The 27966-nt window shown below is 32.7% G+C and overlaps 1 protein-coding gene across 1 annotated transcript in view; it reads right to left on the minus strand.

The window, feature by feature from the left end:
- The window catches only part of LOC127724130 (E3 ubiquitin-protein ligase rnf213-alpha-like), a 160336-nt gene that overhangs the window by 112767 nt on the left and 19603 nt on the right, over positions 1–27966 (minus strand). Inside the window, exons 18-33 of the mRNA XM_052230992.1 lie at positions 27497–27762; positions 26819–26987; positions 25369–25511; positions 21853–22050; positions 21280–21402; positions 20035–20155; positions 15994–16232; positions 14664–14746; positions 13767–13900; positions 13075–13167; positions 12434–12607; positions 10947–11107; positions 9888–10110; positions 2324–2494; positions 732–794; positions 102–211 (exon numbers count right to left, since the gene is read on the minus strand). Coding sequence (XP_052086952.1) covers positions 102–211; positions 732–794; positions 2324–2494; positions 9888–10110; positions 10947–11107; positions 12434–12607; positions 13075–13167; positions 13767–13900; positions 14664–14746; positions 15994–16232; positions 20035–20155; positions 21280–21402; positions 21853–22050; positions 25369–25511; positions 26819–26987; positions 27497–27762 — 2471 coding nt within the window. The remainder of the gene's footprint in view (positions 1–101; positions 212–731; positions 795–2323; positions 2495–9887; positions 10111–10946; positions 11108–12433; positions 12608–13074; positions 13168–13766; positions 13901–14663; positions 14747–15993; positions 16233–20034; positions 20156–21279; positions 21403–21852; positions 22051–25368; positions 25512–26818; positions 26988–27496; positions 27763–27966) is intronic.

Raw genomic sequence — 27966 nt, forward strand, 5'->3', positions numbered from 1 at the left:
TTCAATGACACAGTAGTTAACAGCTTATGAATTCTTCCTACCCTGTCCTAAGAAATTTAAATTTTATTTCTACTCTTAACTTTTCTAAATCAATATCTTACTCAGCGCTTTCTCTCAATTCAGTAATATCTGGAACCTCTCTCTGAACCAGAATACCTCTGTTCATCTTGGCAGGGTCTAAGGCCCAGTTGGATATACCAATAAATGCAACCTGTAGAAAATGGGTTATGCATGATTAGTTATATATGTTGTGCCCAAATTAACAACGAAACCAAAGCATTGTACTACTGTACACATTTTGATCACTGAAAAGCGCTTTTTCAAAAATGTTTTCGTAAAAACCATAACACTGTCTTCATTAATTTTTAAGCACAATTTTTTACACCTCGACTTTGGAATTTTCCTTGTTTATGTGGAAACAAATGTGAGCAAAACTGTTTATAATGTCAACACCCAAGTGCATGCTATTATTTACAATAGTGTGGACTTCTTTTAAATTATCTCAACAATAAAAGAAGCATTTATTAGCATGAATAAGAAAGACATGATGGGTCTAAAATTTCAAGTTTTTTTTATCACATTTCTAAATATTCCCAATTTACAATTCATGGACATGGCAATTGACTACAGCTAACTAAAATATGCCATTTATTTTACTTTCAACATAAATAAATCTGTTTCATAAGATCTTGCTAATGACAGATCCCTGAAATTTATTTCAAATATTTTACCTTTTTGTACGGCTCTGGATCTTCATCATCTGGACAGCCATCTTCTAACAATGGATGTAATGTCTGCAAAATTAATGGATATTTTTAATATAGATTTAAGATTTTTTAAAGTATTTTCTAATAGAATTATAGCCCATCTATGTTATAATTAAACAAAAATACAAAGGTAGTTTCAGATCTACAATTTTTTAACTTCTGCAGAATTACATGTCATCAACTTACTGTGTATATTTTAATGCATCATCCTCAGAAAAAGAAATGAAAATACAACGGAGAAGGCATAATAAGGCCACTTATTTGGACCCTTGAATCCAATATCAACAAGAGGCTGTACAGTGACAGCAAACCGGATTTTCCTGCAGAGGTCAAACCCTGAACAGTTGAGCAAGTATGGACACAACATTTAAGCTTAAAACAGCTCTGAATTTGGATCGTGATTGAATATTATCTAATTAATAATGAAAATGATATTTGCAAATCTGAACCCCAAACAGGATGATGTAAAAACTTCATAACACATATGACTTAAAGAAAATAGTTATAAAGAAATTTTGACAACTAATGACTAAAATTAATTGAACAGAATCCATATACTTATTTTATCATTACTGGTTCATGGAATAAGTTTGAGTTATTTCCCTTTGAACAGAAATATGGTTTAACTAATAAAGCAAACATAGTTCTCTAAAATTAGATATGATTTAACTCTCTAAAATTAGATATGATGTTACACAATGTATATCTATTTTCAAATTTTAATCAAATATAATTAATAGTTCCAAATATTTTTTCTTTCATTTGTCATAAACTAGCATAGATCTGCAACTTATCTATCAATGTCAACAACTTTATCTACACAATGTAATGTAATGAAATATATCCTTTAATAAAAATAGATTATTATCTAATTAAAGGAGTTCACTTCATAAAAAAAAAATTATATATATAGCATTCAAAAAATTAGTTTATATAGAATAACAAACAAACCTACCACAAAATTTTTCAAACAATTTACCAAAGAAAAGAAAAAAAATCCAAAATTTCATTTATCATTTATACAATGTTTTTTAAACCTCTCTTAAAAAATGAGTTATTTCCCTTTGTACAGAAATGGAATAATTCATCAAAAATTGAACTCTTGGGAAAGGGCTATAACTCAACAACTAGAAAAGCTAAAATCGTAAAAATTGAACTTGACATTCATTTATATATATATATATAATTAGTCACAGGAAACAACATATCTAAATTTGGAAAAATTTCGTCAAAGAGTTTTCATGTTATTGAATGGACACTGTTTGACAGCCGCCCACCAGCCGGCCCATTCCCCCACCCGCCCGCCAGCCCGCCGTACATCCCCAAATCAATAACCGATTTATCCTTCTAAAATCCAGTTAAAAAGTAATATAAATCTACCAAATAACATCCTTCACATGTGCAAAAGACATAATTTTGAAATGCTTGAAAACATTTCCTACTTTTGCTATTTCAAATAATGGTTGTTAGCATACCTCCTCCTATGTCGAATTTTTTTTAAATTGAACACTTCCAAAAACAAGAAAATAAGACACAAAAGATAAACACAAGTGTACCTTTAGAGGCATCTTTGGTGAATCTTCAGCCAGACCAATTTCATCAAGTACAACAACAGACACAAATCTGTCTAGATTTTTATCTTTTTGATAAGCTGCACATTGTCTAAATGTTCCAACAATACCCTCAGGAACTGATATAGGACTGCACTGGTAAGATATCATTTGAACCTAAAAATAAATAAGAAATAACACTGAAATCTTTCACTTCTTCATATACTATTAATCAAAGAGCTGAAAGCTCTGAGGAAAAATGACGCCACTGTCTCTAATATTGTGATATTTTTTATGCAAGTCTTGATTTTCACATACTGTAATTAGTTTAACATTCCAACATGTCTCATCAGCATATAATTGATATTCGTATATGTGTGTGTTATGTGAAGATGACAACTGGCTGTTTTTTTAGTACAAATGTATAGGTCAAGACTACCTGAAAGATCTACAGTATCCAATGACTACTGGCTGTTTTTTTTCTATAAATAAATAGGTCAAGACTACCACAATGATCTACAATATCCAATGACTACTGGCTGTTCTTTTGTACTAATAAATAGGTCAAGACTATTTGAATGATCTACAATATCCAATGACTACTGGCTGTTCTTTTGTACATATAAATAAAGACTACCTGAATGATCTAAAGTATTCTAAGTAATGTGATTTTTGTCTTGCAATTACATTTTTCTAAATCAAGAATATAGACTACTAGTATCCTTTTCAAAGCAAATGATTATGAAGAGCCTGTTGTTATCAAGCTCTTATACCCCACATACTCATTAAATAAGTTACTAGTGACCTAGTTATTTCTGTTACTTGAAGCAAATTATATTTCTGTAGATTTAGACAATAGTATAATATTGTTTTACTAGTTTTATTTCACCTTGAAGATTAGACAAATAGGGATACTCCTTTGATTTTTTATTTCATGTCAGTCAGGTCGCTTTATATGAAACTTGAAACCACTTCTCTGCCATATTGTTATTTCATAACAACTCTGCCCTTGACCATGTTGACCCATGTAATTGATATTCATTCTTTAACCATATATCATAGTCAGTTAGTTTTTGATTTTGCACTCCCACACCACCTTTCAGGTCAAATGTCTGTCTCCATTTAAGTTAATGACATTGAACAATCATGGTATTAAACACAATTCCAATAGTGATAATGCTGTTCTAGTAGGTCACCATATATTCAACTCGGGTAGCATTCCAGTTATTGAAATTTGTGTCAGATTAGAACAATGATCTAGACCTTTAGGAATGGATCTTACAATTTAATATGGAGCCATAGTATGGGACCCCTACACGGTAATAAAAAAAAAAATCAAAGCACTGTAAGCGCTGTAGGCAGTTAACCAAAAACCAAGGCAAACATAATTATGAAAACTGTGGCTATGTTGCTTCATTTTTTTTTAAGATTTAAAAGAACAAACATTAAACATTCATATATTGTTCATTTATGTTCATTTAATGAATTAATTATTAAGGTAAATAATTCATATTTTATCAAGGTTTTCAAAAGCAACACATATATCAAGTATATTTTTAATGGTCATGTGTCATGTGTCTGCAGTGGTACAAGTTCGAAATGATTGCAGTTGTTCTAGTTGATAGTTAACGTTGGTATTAGTTGACTGTTAGTAGTTCAAGTTGACTTAGTACGAGCTTGTAATAGTATGCATGGACTTGCTTCCCTGGAAAGAAAACTGAGTTTGTGTTCTACAGTGCAAAAGTTATGAGACACAAATCAGACAAATGTTTACTACTACGGGGATCAAAGGTGAGGTCTGACTGACCTGCCCATAGTAAATGTAAATGACCCCCGCCTTCACCCCAAATCCATGATGTCTAAGTTTGGAATAAAATGACAAGTGATTATAATAAAGTTGGTCAAACATTCTTGGGCTTGAAAGATATGTTTTCTTTAAAATGAGCAATATTAAAATGAAATTTTTTATAGAACCAGAAATTATTCAAAATATAATTAAGGTAAATTCTTTAAACCTACTCATTTTTTGCATCAATAAAATTTTATAATAAACAAGAAATACTTGTAACAGAATGCTGTTACGAAGTCTCCCAAACAAAGCTCTCATAATTATTCATTCCCATGGTCGCCTGACATTGGGCAAAGTCTAGTACACATTGATTAGGTCTAGTAAGTGATATGCATAGGTGATGCCTATGAGATTGACCTTGTATGTCCATCAAATCTGTTTGAAATGACGAACAGGAATGAATATGGTTAAGGAGTTGGTATCTCAAACTTTTACAAGTTCTTGAAACACACACAAGAGGGGATGGGGTGACCTTAGGGACTACCCCTATATTTCATTTGATTTTTTATGTTGTCCCATACATGAATATATATATGGTTTAGGGGTGGGGATCTCGACCGTTGTCAAGTTTTCAAACAGGAGGGGGTGGGGTGACCCCAGTGACTTCCCCTATATTTCATTTGATTTGTTATATTGCCAAATACATGAGTAAATATGGTTTAGGGGTGGGGATCTCATCTGTTTCCAAGTTATTAAACAGGAGCGGGTAGGGTGAACCTTAGGACTCTCCCTATATTTCATTTGATAAGTTCTGCTGTCCCATACATGAATATATATGGTTTAATTTAGAGGTCGGGATCTCGACTGTTTCCAAGTTCTCAAACAGGAGGGGTGGGGTGACTGCAGGGACTCCCCTATATTTCATTTGATTTGTTATATAGTCCCATACATGAGTATATATGGTTTCGGGGTGAGGATCTCGACCATTTCTAAGTTCTCAAACAGGATGGTTTACAGTGACCATAGGAGCTGCCCCTATATTTCATTTGATTTGTTATATTGTCCCATACATGAATATATATGGTTTAGGGTGGGGATCTCGACCGTTTTCAAATTCTCAAACAGGAACGGGTAGAGTGGCCCCAAGCACTCAACCTATATTTCATATGATTTGTTATATTGTCCCATACATGAATATATATGGTTAAGGGGTGGGGATCTCCACCGTTTCCAAGTTCTCAAACAGGAGGGGTGGGGTGACCCCCAAGGACTCCCCCTATATTTCATTTCATTTGTTATATTGTCACATACATGAATATGTATGGTTTATGGGATCATTATTTTTTTGTATGCTCCAATGAACAAATTATGTCTTTAAGAGAAAGGTATATACCTACATATTACACACAAAATCCTTCCCAATTGAAACTTACTGGTCTATTATCACACTGTAACGTGCCACTGCTAACAAAAGTGTGCATGTTTCTAAGACATATTGAAAAAATATTTTCATAATACAAAGCATGTTACAATAACTTCATATCCACGTTGCAATTAAGAATTTTGCAAACAAATCAACCAAATATGGTTTATTTCAATTTTATTGTATGATATCACTTATTTATTTATTGTGTGTTTTGCTTGTAAATGTATAAGTATATATGTAATTGTTAATGTATAATTGTTATCCTCTAGTAGCACCATACGTGTGCTTAAGTTTAAATAAATTGTCTTGTCTTGTCTTGGGATCTTGACCGTTTCCAAATTCTCAAACAGGAGGGGTGGGGTGACCGCAGGGACTCCCTCTTTATTTCATTTGATTTATTATATTGTCCCATACATGAATATATTTGGTTTAGGGGTGGGGATCTCGACCATTTCAAAGTTCCCAAACAGGAGGGTTGGGGTGACCCCAGGGACTCCCCTGTATTTCATTTGATTAGTTATATTGTCCCATACATGAATATATATGGTTTAGGGGTGGGGATCTCGACTGTTTCCAAGTTCTCAAACAGGAGGGGTGGGGTAACCCTAGGGACTTCCCCCTATATTTCATTTGATTAGTTATATAGTCCCATACATGAATATATATGGTTTAAGGGTGGGGATCTCATCCGTTTCAAAGTTATCAAACAGGAGGGGGTAGAGTGACCCAAAGGATTCCACCTATATATCATATGATTTGCTTACATTCAGGTATCATATGATATAGTTGCACTATTTGCGAAAACAAAGTAAGAAACTTCCAGCTATTTCAACTGACCCTTCAAAATTGAGAAAAAAATTGCAGTAATATGTTTACACTTTAAAAGCATCTTACATGCATTATCAACATTTATCACTGATAAAGAAGATTTATACTGTCACCAGGAACATATATATTGTTAGATATACTGTTCCCAGCTGTCACATTGTATTGGATTTTGACATTAAAATTTGTCAAAAAGTAATTTTGAGTTTCTGTATCAAATATTTTTTGCTTTTTCTTTCTTTTACATATATCTTTTGGTTTCCATTTCTAGTGTTTATATTTATTTACCATGCATAGATGTATTTTGTCACCTGCCTGAAATTTTTTTTTTTGTAGTTGATCTCCAAAACCCGGAATTACCCTTATCCGCTTCCGGAATCGGACCCGATATTGTAATTGTCTACACGGCATCCATTGTTTTTCAATGTTGTTTTTGTCAGTCAGATACGATTTTACTCGAATTTACACATTACTTGTCGGCGATTATCTGTATAAAGCTAGCGGTTGAACAAAATGAACATCGCTGTCATGAATAATAAAGATGAAAATAAGTTTTGAGATCGTTTATTTAGAGACTTTGGTAAAAAGGTTTGCAAAGTTATTTTTAATTTTCTTTCAAGTGAAAGGTCCGTCGGGCGTAGCTAGTAACCAAGTCGAGAGTCCGATTGCAAAAGTGGAAGGTCGCGGACCTCGGACCACCGCTAATTTGAACCCCTGCCTCCAAATTGAAAAGATACGAAAATTTCGTCTTCTAATTTGAAATTGCCGCCAACAGCATGAACAGTTGAACTTATTAATAGACTACTGACGTAGTTGTACCACGTATTGACGACAAACAATATTCCTACGACTTTTGCCATTTGGGAAATCTAAACTACTTGTCTTTAAAGATTTTCGGCGATTAAATATTTCATACAATTGTTCTTTGACATCTTAGCCAAAAGCACAGGGGATAATAAACTACATAAGGATTCCTAATGTGCTCTACTTCCTATGTGCAACTTCAAAACTTTTGGGTGGTTCGACGATCATTTAAGGTTTTTTCTGGTCATATTTTTGTAACCCAGAATTAAAAGTATGAAAAAACTATTCAATTAGTTATAAATAACATTATATCCAGCTAGATAATAACAATGGCACGTATTTCAGCATTTATTGGGTAGAACACAAATCTAGGGTGCTCGCATAAGGCAGCTTAACTGCCTAACAAGCTTGAAAAGATACAACGTCAAGCGGCAAAATCTATCACCAGAAATTACAAGTCAAGAGAGGATGGACGGGATACGTCTCTAAAATGCTTGCCTAACTGGAACTACAACAAGATCTCCAGACAAGACGAACAAGGAGTTGAAGCTAGAAGTTAATATTTATGTAAAAAGTAGTTGAGGGGCTGATTCCCGCTATTGAACCATACTGTCATTCTATAATATTATTGCGTAAGTATTTCTGTATTGTCCTTGTTATTGGTCCATGTCTTGGTGTATTGGTCTGAGGCGAAGCCGAAGGCCAATACTGCTGGCCGAGGACCAACAATAAGGCCAATACAGAAATACATGTAATAGTATCTTTATTAATTAACTACAGTGTTACAATATTTTTTTATTTCATTTCACAAGAGATAAACATTTTTACCTTGAAGTGGAACTATCCAAATCTCAGTTTCTTTTTATAAGATGCAATATCTAATGATTTGGTGCCGTTTCCATGCATCTTCAGCCTTTTCTCATCTGATGAATTTTTCTACCCTTTCCAGTCACTATAAAGTGTTACAACTTTAATTTAGACACAACACATAAATAGTAATTGGAAAGGTACTGCCATTGCATGTGTAATGCAAATATATTTAAAAAAAAAATAATGTAGGAGTTGAAATTGATACAACTATCCATAAGCCAATTGACCAAAGAACGAAGATTTGCGCAATTACAGAATGCATATGCCTGGTTCGGGTTTAAAAATAAAAGACCGTTTACAAAACATGAGAAGCGAAAGTGAACAGTAAAAATCGACATGATGAAATTATGAGGTCGTCAAGAAATGAACTTTGTGATAATTTACTCGTTCCCTAAACCTGAAATATTTCCATCGTCTACTTTCAAAATGCTTTTCAAATGAATGGGACCGTCTTTAACCTAAAATATATGCCATACTGAACGTTTCAGCTTGTTTATGGTGAGTAAATAAAAACTGCGTCGTACAAACAACTGTTTACTTTCAGTTTGAGTTTATCGTGACTTACGATCTAAAAACTAGAGACGTTCCGAAATCCTGTTTTGGCCGGATCAGAACTCGGCCAATACGGAAAACAAATCTGTATTGGCCGAGTTGACATCTTATATTGCATATGCAGTTTTCATCATTTTAAGTACAATAACAGTGTAGTTAATTAATAATGATACAGTTACAGACTCTGCTGCTATAACTTTGTGAACAAAGATTCATACGCACCGTGTGGGTATAACCGTATTACTAATTTCCGATTATTAAAATCTTCGTAAATCTTGATAAAGACCAGTTTCTATCCAATGGATATCAAAATGATTCCGATTATTACTTTTTTAATGATTGTAAAGTTGAAATGGCATGAAAGGCTGACATTATTTAGGAGAACTATTTTGTCTAGCAATTGCTGATCATTGGAGGGTAAAAAGTCCAACACCATAACAAAACGGATCTATTTATCATGTATACATACCGATTGTTTACGATTGTAAGACATGTGCATAAAAGTGAAAGCTCGAATAAATATGAAAAATATAACAAAGGGATAGCTCCAAATACCATTTAATAACAAAAAACATATGGACAGGTCAAGATATCTTTTTGGTAAATAAAATAACGTATGTAAACTGGTTCCCGTCCGACTACAACACTTTAACAAAGACTTTGTTCGAGTGTAGCGTAATACAAGCAGATTCCAGTTAGTATGTAAAATAGTAAATATGAAACCGAGTGCGGTAGGCGGAGGCATAATCAACTTCCGTTAGTTCTGGTCAATGGTATCGGAAACATGCCGCTGATAGCGTCATTTTCCAAAAAAATCCTCCTTGTAAACTCTATGTTTATTTGAGTTGGTTGTATTAATTTTTGGTTGGGGTCTTTACATTCTACATTTTTAGGGTTGCAGTATTATAGGCTGAGGAATAGGAGTGAAAAATGAGCAAAAAATCCATACTGTATAGTGAGTTTAAACTTTAACAACCATGCAGGCAAGTGAATAGGTAGGGTCAAAGACTGAAATACTTTTTTTTTTCATTGCTAAAGTGAGTAAGGCAAAGCAAAACAAATTTTCTTCCAGTTAGTTCAGTGGAAGAATGGTTTGAACCTCATATAAACCAAAGGCAATGTTGGATACAAAATATAAGATAGCAACCCAACAACACAATAAAACAATAAATAGACAAGTAGGAGTCAACATGTGGTCTACATCAATAAGCAATTATATAAAAATTAACTGTGAATAAAAAAATTGAAGACTACCATAGATCTCTCATCAACAGCATAACAGAAAATGTACCAAAAAAACATACCTGTTTATAGTTTTTGAAGAGAGCTTTATGTGCAGCATTTCCTTGCATGGCGTCTGCTACTATTGTCTTGGCCAGTGATTTAGAACTACCTGGTTTACCAACTAGAAACATAGGGATCCTTAATTCTATGCAGACTACCATCATAAAAACATTCTCTTTCAAGGCTTGGTTCTTTGCTATATTCTCTGCCAGTTCTACACTGTCTAAAAATACTTTCTGGCATCTGTAATGGGTATAAATATCTATGTAGAACAAGTTCAATTTTCATATAACAGTATATACAAAGAAATATGTGGAAAATCTGTCAATGAAATCAAGGATTCAAAGATAATAGTTATAGTGGTCCAACATTTACTTTAAAAAATACATCATGTACTCTTTTTCATATATGTCATAATAAATTGGTCTTTCTGCACATACAATTTCCTTTTTATAGATTTTGCATATCTTATACTGATTAAAAGGTCTGGCCCAGATTGTCATTGGTGATGACCAGATGAAATATATCATATCTCTAATACTGTGGATTCATTTTATTCATGGATACCAATTTTCGTCAATAAAAAACAAAATGTATTTTTGGGGATAATTGATTTCATGGATTTGCCAAAGTCTGTATACAAGCTTTAAGAAAACGTGGACTTTGTTGGATATTTAAATTTTTTGCCATGAAAATTGGTATCCTAAGAATAATATAATAAATGCACAGTAAATCTTTTGACAGACATTTCGTGACATCTACACAGTCATGGCTGATTGATGTCAAAATACAAAATATACAATGAATAAAAAATAAAATTCATATCGCTCGCCCAAAATCCTCATACCAATACATATATCTTGTGACTGATTTGTGACATATGTAAAACCACACATGACATTAAATAATTAGCTAAATTGTCACTTCAAATGTAATGATTCTGTGAATGAAAGAAAATGTGAGATATTCCTCAATGAGACAGCATTCTAACAATACAAACAACATAGAAATATGTCAGTAAAACAAGTAATTTGTAGTCCTAAATATAACTTTTCTATCGAAAGAACAAAATACTATACTTTATTATTTCCTCTTCAATTTGGACAGCACCTCCTGGTAACTGTAATGGTGGTCTGAAATATTGAGCTACTGTTTCTCTGTATTCTTCTCTGTTTTTCAGACAGGCATGGTAGCAGACTCCAAGGGCAAGTACCAGTGATCTGGTTACTTCATCCATATTCTGAAAATGTGATTCAATGCTTAAGTTCAATTAATTAAAGATATTTAGTGTGAGACACAGACGGTTGACCCATCCTTAAATACAACACTCAAAAGGGTTTAACTGTTGTCAGCAATTAATAAGACAAAAAAATAGAATTCAACTTAAACAAACAAGTTCTAGCGTGAAATTTAGCATTTGTTAATGTCACACTGACCAAAACAAGACAGAATTATATAGTACCATGTAAGAACCTTTGAAAGATGACAAATCTGTATCACAGATCTATTAACAAGGGTTTTGTACAATTGAACCTGATTGCTTTAAATCAAGTCACTCAAACATCAAATATGTGGCAAGTCTTAGTGACTTAAATGTAGATGAACATGTAATGTAATATATAAATATTAGAAAAGAAACAGACATCATTTGATTAATTAAATTCTTGGCTTGCTGTCTCAATGATGTATCACTTAATTCATTTGTATATGATCAGACAAATGTATATGTCCTTTCCATATATTTGTGAATGGGGCATACTTGCCAACCCTCCTGTTTTGAGCGGGAATCTCCAGCGCAAACAACGAAATTCGGGAAATCTCCCGCTTTCAGATATTTTGACCTGGAATAAACCATGTTCGTAATTCTCTGGTTTTTTCAGTACTTTCAATAGAAATAAATAAACAATCAGCGATCATTTGAAAACTTTGGTCAGTAGTTTTTATGTTCGATATATAGTATAAGTAATAGAAATTCAGTTTTGCTATGTCAACTCCAACAAGATAGAGGTCTTTATCTTGACCAAGCGGCAGATAAAAAAGAAGAAATAGATAACTGCAAATCGAAATGTCAAGCAGATTTGAATGAAAGATTTTCAATTTTTACGACCAAGTTCACTTGGCAATGAATCTTTTTGCACATCATGTTCAATCAACTTTTCGATTTCTTCTTGTGGTCTGTACGATGTTTAATTTGAAAGCATGCTTAGTGTGAGACTTTCAACAAAATCAAAATATGGAATGTTATGATTTATGAGACTCAGAGGTATTGAAAAAGGCTAAAAAAACACCTTGTATAGATTATAACCATGAATTGAAGAAATAAATATAATTGTTATCTCTTATTGGTGTTTTGTAGATGAATACGTAAATAGGTCATATATTTAACTTGAAAATGTCGTTCGTGCAAAATCTCTGAGGGGAGATCTCCCTCTTTGAAGGTTTCAGAGGTTGGAAGGTATGATGGGGTACCCGTATGAAAGAAGAATTTTACGAACCATCTTTCTTTTTTTCAATTTAAAATCAATTCTACATACTGACTTGAATATTAGAAGTATAAACTGTATACCTGTTGTGGTTGTTCCATTTCCATGGTCTCGTCTTCTGATTCTGCATCAGAGTAATCTGAATCTTGATTCATTTTTTGGAACAATGAATTATCATCTTCACTTTGTCTATGGAACCAACTCATGACTTCTAAAACTCTCTCCACATCTCTTAAACTGACAAAACTACATTCATCCTAGTGTAGACATAATAAAATAAAAATATCAAGGTCAAAGGGCAGATTTATTCGTTTCTAGTGCATATTCTTTTTGTCCTGTAATTTCTTTGTTTTAAATGTACTTTGAAATTTCTGTTATCAATTTTTTTTGTGCATAATCTTTCTGTACTTTCATTGTAATATATAAACTTTGAAATTTCTCTTAAAAATATTTGCTGCCAAAATAATATTTTAATACAATTTAGGAACACACCTAACCTAGTAGAATGTCTAATGTGAAGGACTAGTGAGAGTGTCTGATACCTTTTTACAACTTGCAGCTCTGACCCTAAATTTAGACTTTTAATTTCTTTATTTTAGATGAAATAAAAGAAGAAAATTCTGACCTTTACTCAAATTATAATTTGATTTGTGAAATACAACTATTTTTCATACTAGAAGAGGCTGAAGTAATTTTTATTGTATATATCAAAAGAGCATATTACCTTCTGATTTCTCATGAAGTCTTGAGATACTGTCAATATTTTACTGACCACATCCTCCAGTCCTTGGATTGCTGGAAGTTTCTGATTCTTTGTCTACAGAAAACAAAACATATCTTTATTATAGTTTATTCAAACTTAAACCTCAAAGGGGGGTCCTTTGCCTTTTGAAAGGAGAGGGTAAAGAGTTTCAATCCTTGAGTAAACAAATGATGAATAGGAAACCATGACTTTGTTACTGAAAATGACCTGTTGAAGTCAACTGTCCTCTATTAAAACTTTGATAAAAGCCTGTTTGTATAATCCTATATACAATATCAAAAATTTATGTGAAAAAAATTATTCCTTTACAGACTTTACACTTAATCATATGACATAGCTGAGCTATATCCCAAATTTCAATATTATACAAGATGGCAGAAACACATCAATTTTTTTAATAAGACTATATATTAGCATCTTGTGATTTTTTTAAAAAATTTGGCATATTTCTATAATTCATATATTTATACAGCCATAAATGTCAAACACCAATATCTGTGGACTAACTGAATCCTTCATTAAAACTAATTTCTATTTTCCTTTTTGACATGCTTTTTTACTTCTAGGGACAAGATAAAAATAATTTTTATTGCTGCTCTTTATCTTTAAAGTTTCTCTGTAGTTCTTAAATGATTTAGAAGCCTAATACATACATATCTTAGGACCATCTGCCTGATGTACATTTCTTCTACTTCTGTATTCAGTTGTCCAAAGTCCCAGACCAAAGGTAACATGCTCTGTGGTAAGGGCTGCACTCTATACACCAAGCGTCTCATTGGAACACGACCTGAAATGTAGGGAACATTTGGTAGTTAATTCATCATGAATGAAACTCATAATTTACAAACCGATAAATAATTAAGCCCGCCTCCAAATGCGTGATTTTCTTGCTGTGTTGAAGACCCATTGTTGGCTTTGGGCTGTTTTCTGCTCTTTGTTGGGGTTGTTGTCTCTTTGTCACATTCCCCATTTCCATTCTCAATTTGAATAGTATTATTTCACATGATAACAATTGTTCAGTGCAATGAGGATGGGAAGGTCAACACAAAATACTCATTTATATGACTATGAAGAGACTGTTAATCAGAAGGATTCAAATGATGACTGTCTATTAAAACAACAAAGGAAAATTAGTTAAAAATAAAGTGATTCAAAAACAAACTTTACTTAAAAAAATACAAATTTAATTCCCAATCATCATTGTTAGTATAGCTTAATAAAAAGTGCTTTTTCTTCATTTGCAAAAGAGAGTGTGAGATTTTTCAAACCCTGATTATCAGTGTTAAAATTGCACCATTCACAGTGAATGTTTTTACATTTGCCATGAATTAAAGTCTACTCCTCAGAAAAGCAGGCCTTGCGGTCACAAAACTTTGGAGCACAATTATCATACTCAGACTCAGAAATTAACCAATCAAAATACTGGATTTGTTGTTACAAGCACAAATTTTGTACTCAGAGTACTGAGTAAAGTTTATGACCGAGAGCCCATATGTCCCCTTTTCCTTAAGTAGCTGAAAGAAGGCTGATTAGTAGATCAAAGTATATACCTAGTTTGTCTGTTGTTTTGTCAGCGTCGACATGATAACCAAGTCCTGCTTGTTCTAATCTTTTGATAAGTTCATCAGAATGTCTGAAAAGAAAACATAACATGCAGTTAAAATATTTCTTGTATAAACAAACTCATTACACTATTACACTAAAAAGTTTCAAAAGTTGTAAAGAATTTAAACTGAACCATGTCTTTCTTGTAGACATAATGGATATTTGTAACTTCTATTTAACTTAAACATAGTAAATGATTGAAAATGAAGTCAGTAAATATGAGGGGGTATGGAAGTAGAGTTAAAGAGACACAAGTTAACAAAGAAATACATCTTCAATACATGTTGGTTATAAAACATGGTCTTGAGGGTAACAATATTAACTGGAAGTATACAATACTTGAATACTTTAAAATGGTGAATATTTAAATAGTAACTTCACTGTAGTTTATATGTGTTCACTTCAGCTTGAATTTTAGGACTGAAACATAGTGATTGCTGGTGAGGGGAGGTGATCACACCCTTATATACCAAGATACTTCAGAGTCACAATCAACAATCATTAACAACCAAAAAAGATTTTCATTTAAGCTACCTTGTGTGTGCTGAACTGTTTGACAGGAGGAGTTGGGTTTTGGTGTTCAGTATCATTTGTTGTACTATAGGATTAGACGCCTTTTCAAAGGAATTTATTGTCTGAAGGACTTTTATGATATGTTTGTGAGTGACTTGGTCCAGTTTATATACCAATAAATTCCTTTAAAAAAGGCCTTTAATCCTTGTAATTCTTTAAAATTGGAGATCAGAAATTTAATTTCCCCACTCGTGACCTCTATCACACGTAAATTGCATTTTTCTGTCATTGAATTGGCCTGGCGCATGTATATATTTTTTGGTTAATGCAAAAAAAATGTACTCCCTAAAATTTGCTATTTATTAAAAATAAACTTCAAAAATAACTTAATATCATTCAAAACAATGTTTTGTGTTTACTACTTAATTCAACGATGAATGTGAAGTAAAAATAAAATATTTTTAACGTCCCTGCCATCATGTTTACATTGGTTACAAAAAGTAGTTCTGTCAACATCATCTTTCAAAAAATAACTAACGTCAAGAGCCACTACCAGAAGCCTTCTAGACCAATCATATTAACGTATTCCCTAATATGCAAATCATATAAGAATTATTGTAAAATATTTTTGGCAATTCCTGATACCCTTTTTTTATGTATATGAAATGGCCTGTAACTGTCTATGTCTTTGTCCCTTTGGTATCTGGATTGCTGTCTCAATGGCAATCAAATCACATCTCCTTATTTCTACCAGAAACTTACTTTCTATAAGGATTACATGCAGCCACGATTTTCAGTTTTTCATGCAGTTTGATTGGTTTTCCCTCCAAAGATCTATCACACATAATTTCCTTGATCACACCAATAGCTTCTGTTGTGTTAGCTTCATCAAAAAATAATACAGTGTCCATGAATGGGTAATCTGCTGCATTCTTCCTTGCCATTTCTTCTGCTTTTCTTACTTTCCTTTTGATATCAGATACTTTGGTCCCACCATGAACCTATTGGACAGATATATGGATTAAAATAGGCAGGGTCTCAATCCTCTTAGAGCTTAATGCTGAATTGCAAAATTGATTAAAACTGCAAAACCAAGCATTTGCAAAAAAAATCAATTTCCCTCAATCCACAAAACGGGTACCCAAACAATAAAATGAACCAGTAGTATCAAAGTCAATTTAAATTCAACAGTGATTCTAAAATGATGGATTTTAAATGCTGTGAATACACCCGTGGTAAATTATGAATATATTGATATGTCAGCGGATTGTCAATGTCCTCATGATGGATTGTTTGAGCTGTTCCAATCTTACTCCTGTGTCGTTTGCTTTTTATGAATGAATTATCTGAGGTCAGATGGTGTAAATGACATCATTGAACAAGAGGCTCTCAAGAGCCTGAATCGCTCACCTGTTATTCTTTTTTTGCTTAAATCTTTCATCAATGATTATTTTTGCTTTTTACCCATATGTTCCATTTTAGCCATAGTGTCTATGTTTCTTGACGTACAAGGAAATGAAGTACAAAATTTATACTAGATTCATTTGAGAAGATTTTTAAAGTTAAAAAACATATAACAACTTGTGTAAAATTGTCCTTAAAGGGCAATAACTCCTAAAGGGGTCAATTGACCATTTTGGTCATATAAAACTTTTTTGTAGATCTTACTTTGCTGAACATTTTTGTTGTTTACAGTTTATCTTTATCTTCAATAATATTCAAGATAATAACCAAAAACTGCAAAATTTCCTTAAAACAACCAATTTAGTGGCAGCAACCCAACAATGGGTTGTTCGGTGTGTCTGAAAATTTCAGGGCTGATAGATCTTGACCTTTGGAACATATTTACCCCATGTCACATTTGCTCTAAATGTTTTAGTTTCTGAGATATAAGCCAAAAACTGCATTTCACCCCTATGTTCTATTTTTAGCCATGGCGGCCATGTTTGTTGATGGATCAAAATTTCGGATACAATTCATAAACTAGATTCCTAAAGGAACATGCATTCAAAGTTAAGAAGTATTAGGCACAATAGTTTCAGAAGAGAAGATCTTTAAATGTTAGCAAACTTGATGAACAAATTGTGTAAAATTGTCTTTAAAGGGCAATAACTCCTTAAGGGGTCAATTGACAATTATGGTCATATTAACTTTTTTGTCGATCTTACTTTCCTGAACATTATTGCTGCTTACAGTTTATATATATCTATAATAATAATATTCAAAATAATAACAAAAAACTGCAAAATTTTGTTAAAACTACCAATTCGGTGGCAGCAACCCAACAATGGGTTGTTCGATTCCTCTGATAATTTCAGGGCCGATAGATCTTGACCAATTAAACAATTTTACCCCATGTCACATTTGCTCTAAAAGATTTAGTTTTTGAGATATAAGCCAAAAACTGCATTTGACCCTTATGTTCTATTTTTAGCCATGGCGGCCATGTTTGTTGATGGATACAAACTTCGGATACAATTTATAAACAAGATACCCTAAGGAACATTTAGTTAAAGTTTGAAGGTAATTGGCCCAGTAGTTTCAGAGGAGAAGATTTTTAAATGTTAGCAAACTTGATAAACAAATTGTGTAAAATTGTCTTTAAAGGGCAATAACTCCTTAAGGGGTCAATTGACAATTATGGTCATAGCAACTTTTTTGTAGATCTTACTTTCCTGAACATTATTGCTGCTTACAGTTTATATATATCTATAATAATATTCAAATTAATAACAAAAAACTGCAAAATTTTGTTAAAACTACCAATTCGGTGGCAGCAACCCAACAATGGGTTGTTCGCTTTCGTCTGAAAGTTTCAAAGCTGATAGATCTTGACCAATTGAACAATTTTACCCCATGTCAGATTTGCTCTAAAAGATTTAGTTTTTGAGATATAAGCCAACTAGAGGCTCTTAAGAGCCTGTGTCGCTCACCTTGGTCTATGTGCATATTAAACAAAGGACACAGATGGATTCATGACAAAATTGTGTTTTGGTGATGGTGATGTGTTTTGGTGATGGTGATGTGTTTGTAGATCTTACTTTACTGAACATTCTTGCTCCTTACTATTATCTCTATCTATAATGAACTTGGCCCGGTAGATACAGTGGAAAATACTTTGTACAAATTTACAAAAATTTACAAAATTTATGAAAATTGTAAAAAATTGACTATAAAGGGCAATAACTCCTTAAGGGGTCAATTGACAATTTTGGTCATGTTGCCTTATTTGTAGATCTAACTTTGCTGTACATTATTGCTGTTTACAGTTTATCTCTATCTATAATAATATTCAAGATAATAACCAAAAGCTGCAAAATTTTCTTAAAATTACCAATTCAGGGGCAGCAAACCCAACAATGTGTTGCCTGATTGGTCTGAAAATTTCAGGGCAGATAGATCTTGACCTAATGAACAATTTTATCCCCATGTCAGATTTGCTCTAAATGCTTTGGTTTCAGAGATATGAGCCAAAAACTGCATTTTACCCTATGTACTATTTTTTAGCCATGTCGGCCATCTTGGTTCGCGGGCGGGGTCATCGGACACATTTTTTAAACTAGATACCCTTATGATGATTGTGGACAAGTTTGGTTAAATTTGTCTTAGTAGTTTCAGAGGAGAAGATTTTGTAAAAAATTACAAAAATTTACGAAAAATGGTTAAAAATTGACTATAAAGGGCAATAACTCCTTAAGGGGTCAACTGACAATTTTGGTCAATTTGATTTATTTGTAGATCTTATTTTGCTGAACATTATTGCTGTTTACAGTTTATCTCTATCTATAATAATATTCAAGATAATAACCAAAAACGGCAAAATTTCCTTAAAATTACCAATTCAGGGGCAGCAACCCAACAACGGGTTGCCTGATTGGTAAGAAAATTTCAGGGCAGATAGATCTTGACCTAATGAACAATTTTATACTCAACAGATTTGCTCTAAATGCTTTGGTTTCAGAGATATGAGCCAAAAACTGCATTTTACCCTATGTACTATTTTTTAGCCATGTCGGCCATCTTGGTTCACGGGCGGGGTCATCGGACACATTTTTTAAACAAGATACCCTAATGATGATTGTGGACAAGTTTGGTTAAATTTGTCTTAGTAGTTTCAGAGGAGAAGATTTTTGTAAAAGATTACAAAAATTTACGAAAAATGGTTAAAAATTGACTATAAAGGGCAATAACTTCTTAAGGGGTCAACTGACCATTTTGGTCAAGTTGACTTATTTGTAGATCTTACTTTGCTGAACATTATTGCTGTTTACAGTTTATCTCTATCTATAATAATATTCAAGATGATAACCAAAAACGGCAAAATTTCCTTAAAATTACCAATTCAGGGGCAGCAACCCAACAACAGGTTGTCCGATTCATCTGAAAATTTCAGGGCAGATAGATCTTGACCTAATAAACAATTTTACCCTAAGTCAGATTTGCTCTAAATGCTTTGGTTTCAGAGATATAAGCCAAAATCTACATTTTACTCCTATGTTCTATTTTTAGCCATGTCGGCCATCTTGGTTGGTTGGCCGGGTCACCGGACACATTTTTTAAACTAGATACCCCAATGATGATTGTGGCCAAGTTTGGTCAAATTTGGCCCAGTAGTTTCAGAGGAGAAGATTTTTGTAAAAGTTTACGGACGACGGACGCAGGACGACGGACGACGGACGCAAAGTGATGAGAAAAGCTCACTTGACCTTTCAGGTCAGGTGAGCTAAAAACTGCATTTGACCCCTAAGCACCGGTGAGCTAAAAATGAGGATAATTATACAAGTCTTAAAACTATTTTCTTACCTTCATTAAGATCATATTATCAACAGTAGCACCTGGTGGTTGTTGCAGCGAACACATAAACTTTATCAGACGAGTTTTACCACACCCTGTTTCTCCCATGATTATAACTGGTATATCACATCTACAATAGCCAACATAAAATATAATATTTACCAGTTTCAATTTAAACAATGAATTTAATGAAACGCAGGGTTTTAGTTTATTCTATCCGTACCTTCATACCTTATTCAACAGAACAGCTTTCAATTGTTTTAATGGGGATTGCACGTTTGTTGATGTTTAACACCTCTTTCAGGGTCCTTGACTTTATCATGGCTGCAAGTATTATTGGCAGACATCCTTGAAAAATGTTAATTTATTGTTCTAGCTACCAGATTACAAATGTATCTATTCTCTCACAGGGATTTGCCCAGATTGATAAGGAATGTAATTTTTCAATAGGAAATATGTTGCTATAAAACAGTGATCTTCTTTGATGATGGATGTGTAACATTAAACACTAGATAATCAGTAAGAATTGAATAGAAACTTGCAATAAATTTATGACAACAATTTCAGTCATAATTATTTCTTTATATTTTTTTACATTTCAAGAATTTGATGTCCTAATCTTTCAATTAGTAATCAATACTGTATATTTCAAAACAAGAATGTGTCCATAGTACACGGATGCCCCACTCACACTATCATTTTCTATGTTCAGTGGACCCTGAAATTGGGGTCAAAACAATAATTTGGCATTAAAATTAGAAAGATCATAGCATAGGGAACATATGTACTAAGTTTCAAGTTGATTGGACTCCAACTTCATCAAAAACTACCTTGACCAAAAACTTTAACCTGCCCACTCGCATTATCATTTTCTATGTTCAGTGGACCGTGAAATTGGGGTCAAAACTATAATTTGGCATTTAAATTAGAAAGATCATAGCATAGGGAACATATGTACTAAGTTTCAAGTTGATTGGACTTCAACTTCATCAAAAACTACCTTGACCAAAAACTTTAACCTGCCCACTCGCACTATCATTTTCTGTGTTCAGTGGACCGTAAAATTGGAGTCAAAACTCTAATTTGGTATTAAAATCAGAAAAATCATATTATAGGGAACATGTGTATTAAGTTTCAAGTTGATTAGACTTCAACTTCATCAAAAAAAGCGGGATATACGGACGGACGGACGAACGAACGGACGCACAGACCAAAACATAATGCCCATAGGTGGGGGCATAAAAAAAAATTTACCTGAATCTCATATAAATAGCCAGTATCTTTTTAACATTATCTGTGGTCAGTTCATACGTGTCATCGGGGTCATGTGCCATGTCCAGTCCCATCACATTACACAACTTCAGTATCTTCTCATGTCTGTTGATAATATAAATATTAAAACATAAGGTATAAAGGTAAAAACTAATTCATGGGAACACACAAATTATTTATACCAGGTAATGATGAAAATTTACTTCGACTGATCTATGTACATTTATAGTATATGAATTAATTTTCCATATACAGTCAATGCAGTAAAATCATTTTTCTACATATTTTGTAAAAAATAATCTGTCTTGATTTCATGAATATGTTTTGTTCTAATTTCTCTAATAAAAAACAATTGAAACTTTGAGCCGAAACCTCACAAGGTATTTAAATGGATTCACAAAGAGACTTTCATACATGTTGTTTACTTCCGCCTTATTTTGACTAAAAATTCACAAAATCTTTTGAAATAGAGTGACAGTAATTTTATTAGTGAAATTTATTGTCTTAATATCATTTACTTTTTGAAGAGGAGGGAATTTTTGGTAGCAAACAAACCTAGGGAGGGCATCAAAGTTCTCAGCCAGATTGACTCTGTTTCTGCTGAGTGCATCAAACAAGTTCTGCTGCATTATTCCCTCTTCTAGAACATTCTTCGTCTGTAAATCTATCAAGTTACCAGTTCTTCTGTCTATGTTAAATCCAAGGAATGTCATACTATGATGGTCTGGGTTGAAGAATAAGTATGGATGAGGACTACAACAACAACAAAAATGTGTGGTTATGTGTATTCAAAAGAGATCTAACATGTGTCTAGATTAGCCAGCAAATTAATCAAATATCTTATCTAATGCTTATCTAATAAAAAATAAAAGACCAGCAACTTTTGTTGAAAACATTTCATTTGTGCAGATTTTGCAAGCTCCTAAGTAAGAGTGATAAACAGTAAAATTCGTAAGGCCGCAATTAAAAATATCTTTGTTTCCCCTTACCCTACCCACCATTTTGGAAGTGGGTAGGTAGGTAGGCTTTTTTTTTTTTTTTTTAAGAGAAAATCCCTGAAATATATCTAACACACAGGAAAACACAGAAAAAAAAATTGAACTTTATTGATACTAAAACAACATACTGTATAATGTATTATCATGATTATGCATGACTAGAAGACCCTACAATTTCAGACTAGAAAATGTTTGTAAATATCAATGTCTTTGTGACTTAGAGTAGACCACATATAAATTGAGACACGGTTCTATATTTTTCTTATAGTTTTATTAATTCAATTGAAAATATAAAACACCAACGAGACTGCTACCTAGAAACATTCGATGCAAAAAATATGTACACTTGTTTTTCATTTAAGGAAATACTAGAAGCCACAAACCGTGATCCAAGCGAGTATGACTACGCCTATTAAGGCTTATTCTAGAAAACTATGAATTTATTTTTAACAACAAACTTTACCATGAAACCTTGGGCGTGCCTATGTGCGGATCAGCATTCGCTGAGTTAGCAGGCCTTAAAATGTTTGTTAATTCTTGAACACATTTTACAACGCTTTCAACACAGAGAAACAAAATGATAATGATAGTTGAAGTTCACTTACGAATTTTCCTGTAATGAAATAATATTCTTAGACACTGTCATAATTATACAAAGGAGAAAGATTCTTTAACGAAGGCATAGTATGATACAAGACATTTAAACCAATATCAAACCAACTGAAACATATCAATATCTGCACAGACACTGCTCACACCCAAAAAGTGTTTTCATTGAAAGGATTTATCAAGGGTGAAGTATTGAGGTATCTCAGAAACACAAGCAGCAAAACTGATCTTAAAAAAACAGTAAGAAGCTCAAACGAGGATATCAAATATCTGAAATCAACGATTTTTTTTATCAAACACAAAATACAGAAAGGGAAAACTTGCTAACACATTACCCAGCGAAACGGGAGCAACCGCTAGTAGTGTTAACAAAATTCAACCCATCTATACAGAAACTAAAAATATAATAATGAAACACTGGCATCTTATTTCACAAAACCCTGAACATGTGACCATATTTAATCATCAGCCCATTATAGCTTATAAAAGACATAAGAACTTACAAGAACTTTTATCAAAGCATTAGCTGGTATAGTCATCTCCACTTTTCACAACACAATATGATACTGAGCTCGAAAAAAAATCAACTACTATTTTATCCAAAGACAACTAGTGTATGGTCCAATATCACATACGAAATGAAACAAAATAGCATAAATAGCACGCCAATATACAACTTATTGAGTCGCCCACTGATAAAGACGAACTCAGGGATTTACCACAAACACGGCAGAATTTCAGAAACACCGGGCCTAACATTTTAGCTCAAGGGTGAGCTCGGATGTGCAATCGTAACTTCTTGGCCATTCTCGATACGCATTTTGTTATTGGAGGCGTAGCTAGAATGGAAGAGTAGTTAAGATTGCTCGGATGCATTTATTAAAAACATTATTCCATTCCAATTTCAGTATCCTTGCATACGTAGTTTACCCTTTGCTGCAAACACACGGGCGACAATGATTTCGCGGAATGTTGAAGATACGGACCATTCAAGGAAACGAATTTAAAAAACGAACTTTTGAGCGAAACGAAAAAAAAAAACAACAACGTGATTTGCGAAAAAAATTATTTCAGTCGCGGATTTTTAGTGGGTCGGTCGGGTAAGGGGAAACAAACTTAATTTTAATTTTGGCCTAAGGGTTCCGCGGAACCCAGTGTCTCGCCTACTTTTGCTGTTGTCTATGTTTTCAGTGTGATAAGGAATGCACATAATAGAATTACAGTTAATGAAATAAATAAATAAGAAGCTTCTGTCCAAGTTTGGTAAAAATCCAGGATGGTTTATGAATCTAATAAATGTTTTAAAAACTTTTAACTGCAGACTGTATATAATGTTAACTGGAAGAAAAACTAAGTCCATTTATAAGTAATATACGGAAAAACAGGAAATAAATTTTTACAAAATTTCCTTCTACTTCCTAGCAGCTTTTGATCATAAACAAGCTTCTGTCCAAGTTTGGTACAAATCCAGGATAGTTTAAGAAAGTTATTAAAATTTTTTGAACTTTAACCACAGAGTGAATGTAATGTTAACTGGCAGAAAAACTCAGTCCATTTATAAGTAAAATACGGATAAACAGGATTTTTTTTTTACAAAATTTACTTCTGGAAACTATCAAAGGATCATAAACAAGCTTCTGTCCAAGTTTGGTATAAATCCAGGATAGTTTAAGAAAGTTATTTAAATTTTTAAAACTTTAACCACAGAGTGAATGTAATGTTAACTGGAAGAAAAAGTCAGTCCATTTATAAGTAAAATACGGATAAACAGGATTTTTTTTTTACAAAATATACTTCTGGATACTATCTTATAATCATAAACAAGCTTCTATCCAAATTTGGTAGAAATCCAGGATAGTTTTAGTTTAAGAAAGTTATTAAAATGAATATTTGTGGACGCCGCCGATGACGACGATGGAATGTAGGATCGCTATGTCTCACTTTTGCGACAAAAGTCACAGGCTCAACAAAAATGGTCTAAAACTCTTGATCATTGACGGGAAATTATTTAAAGAATATCCCTAGCCCGAACACTGTAATTCAGAAATTAATGCATGCATTTATTATTGCGATTTTTTACAAAAGGACAAAAATGCGAGTTTAATTATTGCGATTTCAGGAAAATCTGCATACAGATATATGTATCATCTATCAGAATGTGAGTTCTTATTATTGCGATACTCACCCAGTCGCATTATTTGCAATAATAAAAACCTCGCAATAATTTCTGAATTTAAAGTATACAAGTTTATACAAAAAATGTATACTTGCCAGCATACTAGGATTTTAATCTTTTACACTGTTAATTCAATCAAAGTACTAAAGAAATAAGCCAATACATCATTATGCAGATTTTTTCTTGAGTATTCTTGCTGTCTAGTACATATTTCTCAATAATCTTTATTTTCCAGGGACATTTCAGGTAACAGGATTATTCATTAAATCTGTACACCTATCATCATACCTAGTTTCCCATGTACGTCTCATCTGATAAAGTTGGATAACATTGTCATCATCTTTGTTTTCTTCTTCATCATCTGAGACCTGTCTCTGTAGCATCTGTATAGGAGATTCCTCACTGACCTTTAAGGATCTAGTGGAGAAATCCTGAAAAACATATCAATTTTGTTATTTAGAGAATGTTGATTTGAGGGCAGCTGTTAACTTTATTTTCTACAACTTTTCTAAACCAAGATGATGTTAAGCTCGAAAGAAATTTGTCAATAATTAATAAACTGCTTCACTGAGCGCAGCTTGATACGCCCGCAGAGGTCCAACCCTGAACAGTTGGGCCAAAAATGGACACAATATTCAAGCTTGATACAGGTCTGAATTTGGATTGTAATTAAATATTTGACATATTATAGGTTTCTGAATAAATCTAGTCAAAGAACTTGAAATTGGTTATATGAATTGAATTTATATTCAATTAAAGATTTCTTGCTGTTGTGTAATACACTGTGCTGTTGCGCAATACTAAGTAAATCTGTTTTCAGACTATAAACAAATAAAGTTCAATTAATTCTCAATGTCATATTAGAAATTTATGAAAATCAAAAGGGAGCTTACATCAATAGATATAAACAATTTACCAAAGTTTCATGAGAATTGCTGACAGCATTTTTGAGTTATTGTCAGAAAATTGGAAAATCCCCCCTTTTTTAATGAATAAAACCCCATAACTCAGAAATGTAAAATGTAAAATTTATAAAATTCTAAAGAGAGCTGACATAAATAGATATAAACAATTCACCAAAGTTTCATAAGAACTGCTGAAAGCATTTTTGAGTTTTGTCCAAAAACTGGAAAAAAACCCTTTTTTTCTGAATAAAACCCTGTAACTCGGAAACGTATATTCTAAAATTTATAAAAATTGAAAGGGAGCTCATGTCAATAAATATAAACAATTCACCACAATTTCTTGCAAGTTAGTGAAAGCATTCTTGAGTTATTGTCTGAAAACTGGAAAATCCCCCTTTTTTTAATGAATAAAACCCCATAACTCAGAAACGTAAAATCTAAAATTTATAAAAACCGAAAGGGAGCTCACATCAATAGATATAAACAATTCACCAAAGTTTTATGCAAATTGGTTAAAGCGTTTTTGAGTTAATGTCCGACATGTTGATGACGGACGGACAGACGGACGGACGGACAGACGGACAGAGGTATACCATAATACGTCCCGTTAACGGGCGTATAAAAACCATATGTAATATACATCTGAATGTCTCTTGAGAAACTGTACAAAATCTTACATTATGTAACAGAGGACAGACAACAGTCATATGATGTTTTTGAAATTAATAGAAATAAATTTTCAGGCAAAGTATTTTAAATACTTACATCAAACGAAACTTAAATTTCAAAATATAACACATTTCTATACTTTAAATGAAGTAAAGTCAACTTACTCTTGACATTTGAATGAGGAATCTGAGTACAAACTTAGCAAATCCTGGTAAATCTTCAACAGCAGCCAAACCACAGAAAGCTGATACCTCAAAATCTTGTAACTGTTTGTTCAAGAAACTTACAAAATGGTGCAATTCTGACCATGAAGGATCTCTTATACCACAATGTCTGAAAAAATGGTCAAATACGAATTCAAATATTGATAAAAAATTTGAAGGAAAATGTCTTTGAAAGATTTTTCAGATTTTGGTTTGCATTTCATTTATTTAAGGAGTGTCATGGAATGGAAAACATACATTATATAGTACAAAAACATTTTTAGCAAAAGAATTCTTTCTTTAAAGTTTAATGCCTGCATCTTAATTCAGTTTGACAGCTTCAGACATTCTCATTTTATACCTTTTTCAACTGGACCAAAATCTCTACTTAACCTTAAAATTCATGACCCAAATTTTTTTACAGTGAAATTTTCTTCCCTCTTTTGCTATTATTTGCATTAAAAAGGAAGAAATAAATTTAGAAAGTGTATGAAAAAAATTGAAAGTTATACACTGTCCACCCTGGGGACAAAACTTGTAGAAAACAAATACCAAAGGATGATAACTGTGGTCACAGACAAATTGGCCTAATAAAACCATTATGAATAAACATCCATGCATGCAATGCTATAAACCAACCTAAGCAAAGTATTGAGACACTGTTTCTTGTCCTCCTCTGGAATGTTAGCATTTACATCATCTAATCTACAATTAGTATCCAATCTCTTAAGATACTGATATGGTCTCTGGAATGTAGGACTCTTAAATTCTATACCATCAAACAGTCTATCATGATCTGTATAGTCTGGGGGTCGTCTGGCATCAGTCAATATCTCTAGACTTTCCTGAGGAGATCTACACATTACATGTGGAAGTATGTCTAGGCAATGGTGTAAACACTTCAACTAGAAAAAATAACATTCATTAAATGCACTTAATTAAATAAAACATATGCAAAATTTAAGGCAAAGTATATGAATTGGCAATATTTCAGATTTTGCTGAAATTTTGTATATGCCTTTATCATATATAATCTAATATATGATTCATTATGTATAATTTTAATCATAAATTGTGAAGCACAATTTTTTTTTCATAAAAAAAAAAAA

Source organism: Mytilus californianus, unplaced genomic scaffold (assembly GCF_021869535.1).
Source record: "Mytilus californianus isolate M0D057914Y unplaced genomic scaffold, xbMytCali1.0.p SCAF_14, whole genome shotgun sequence".
Classification (NCBI taxonomy): Eukaryota; Metazoa; Mollusca; class Bivalvia; order Mytilida; family Mytilidae; genus Mytilus; species Mytilus californianus.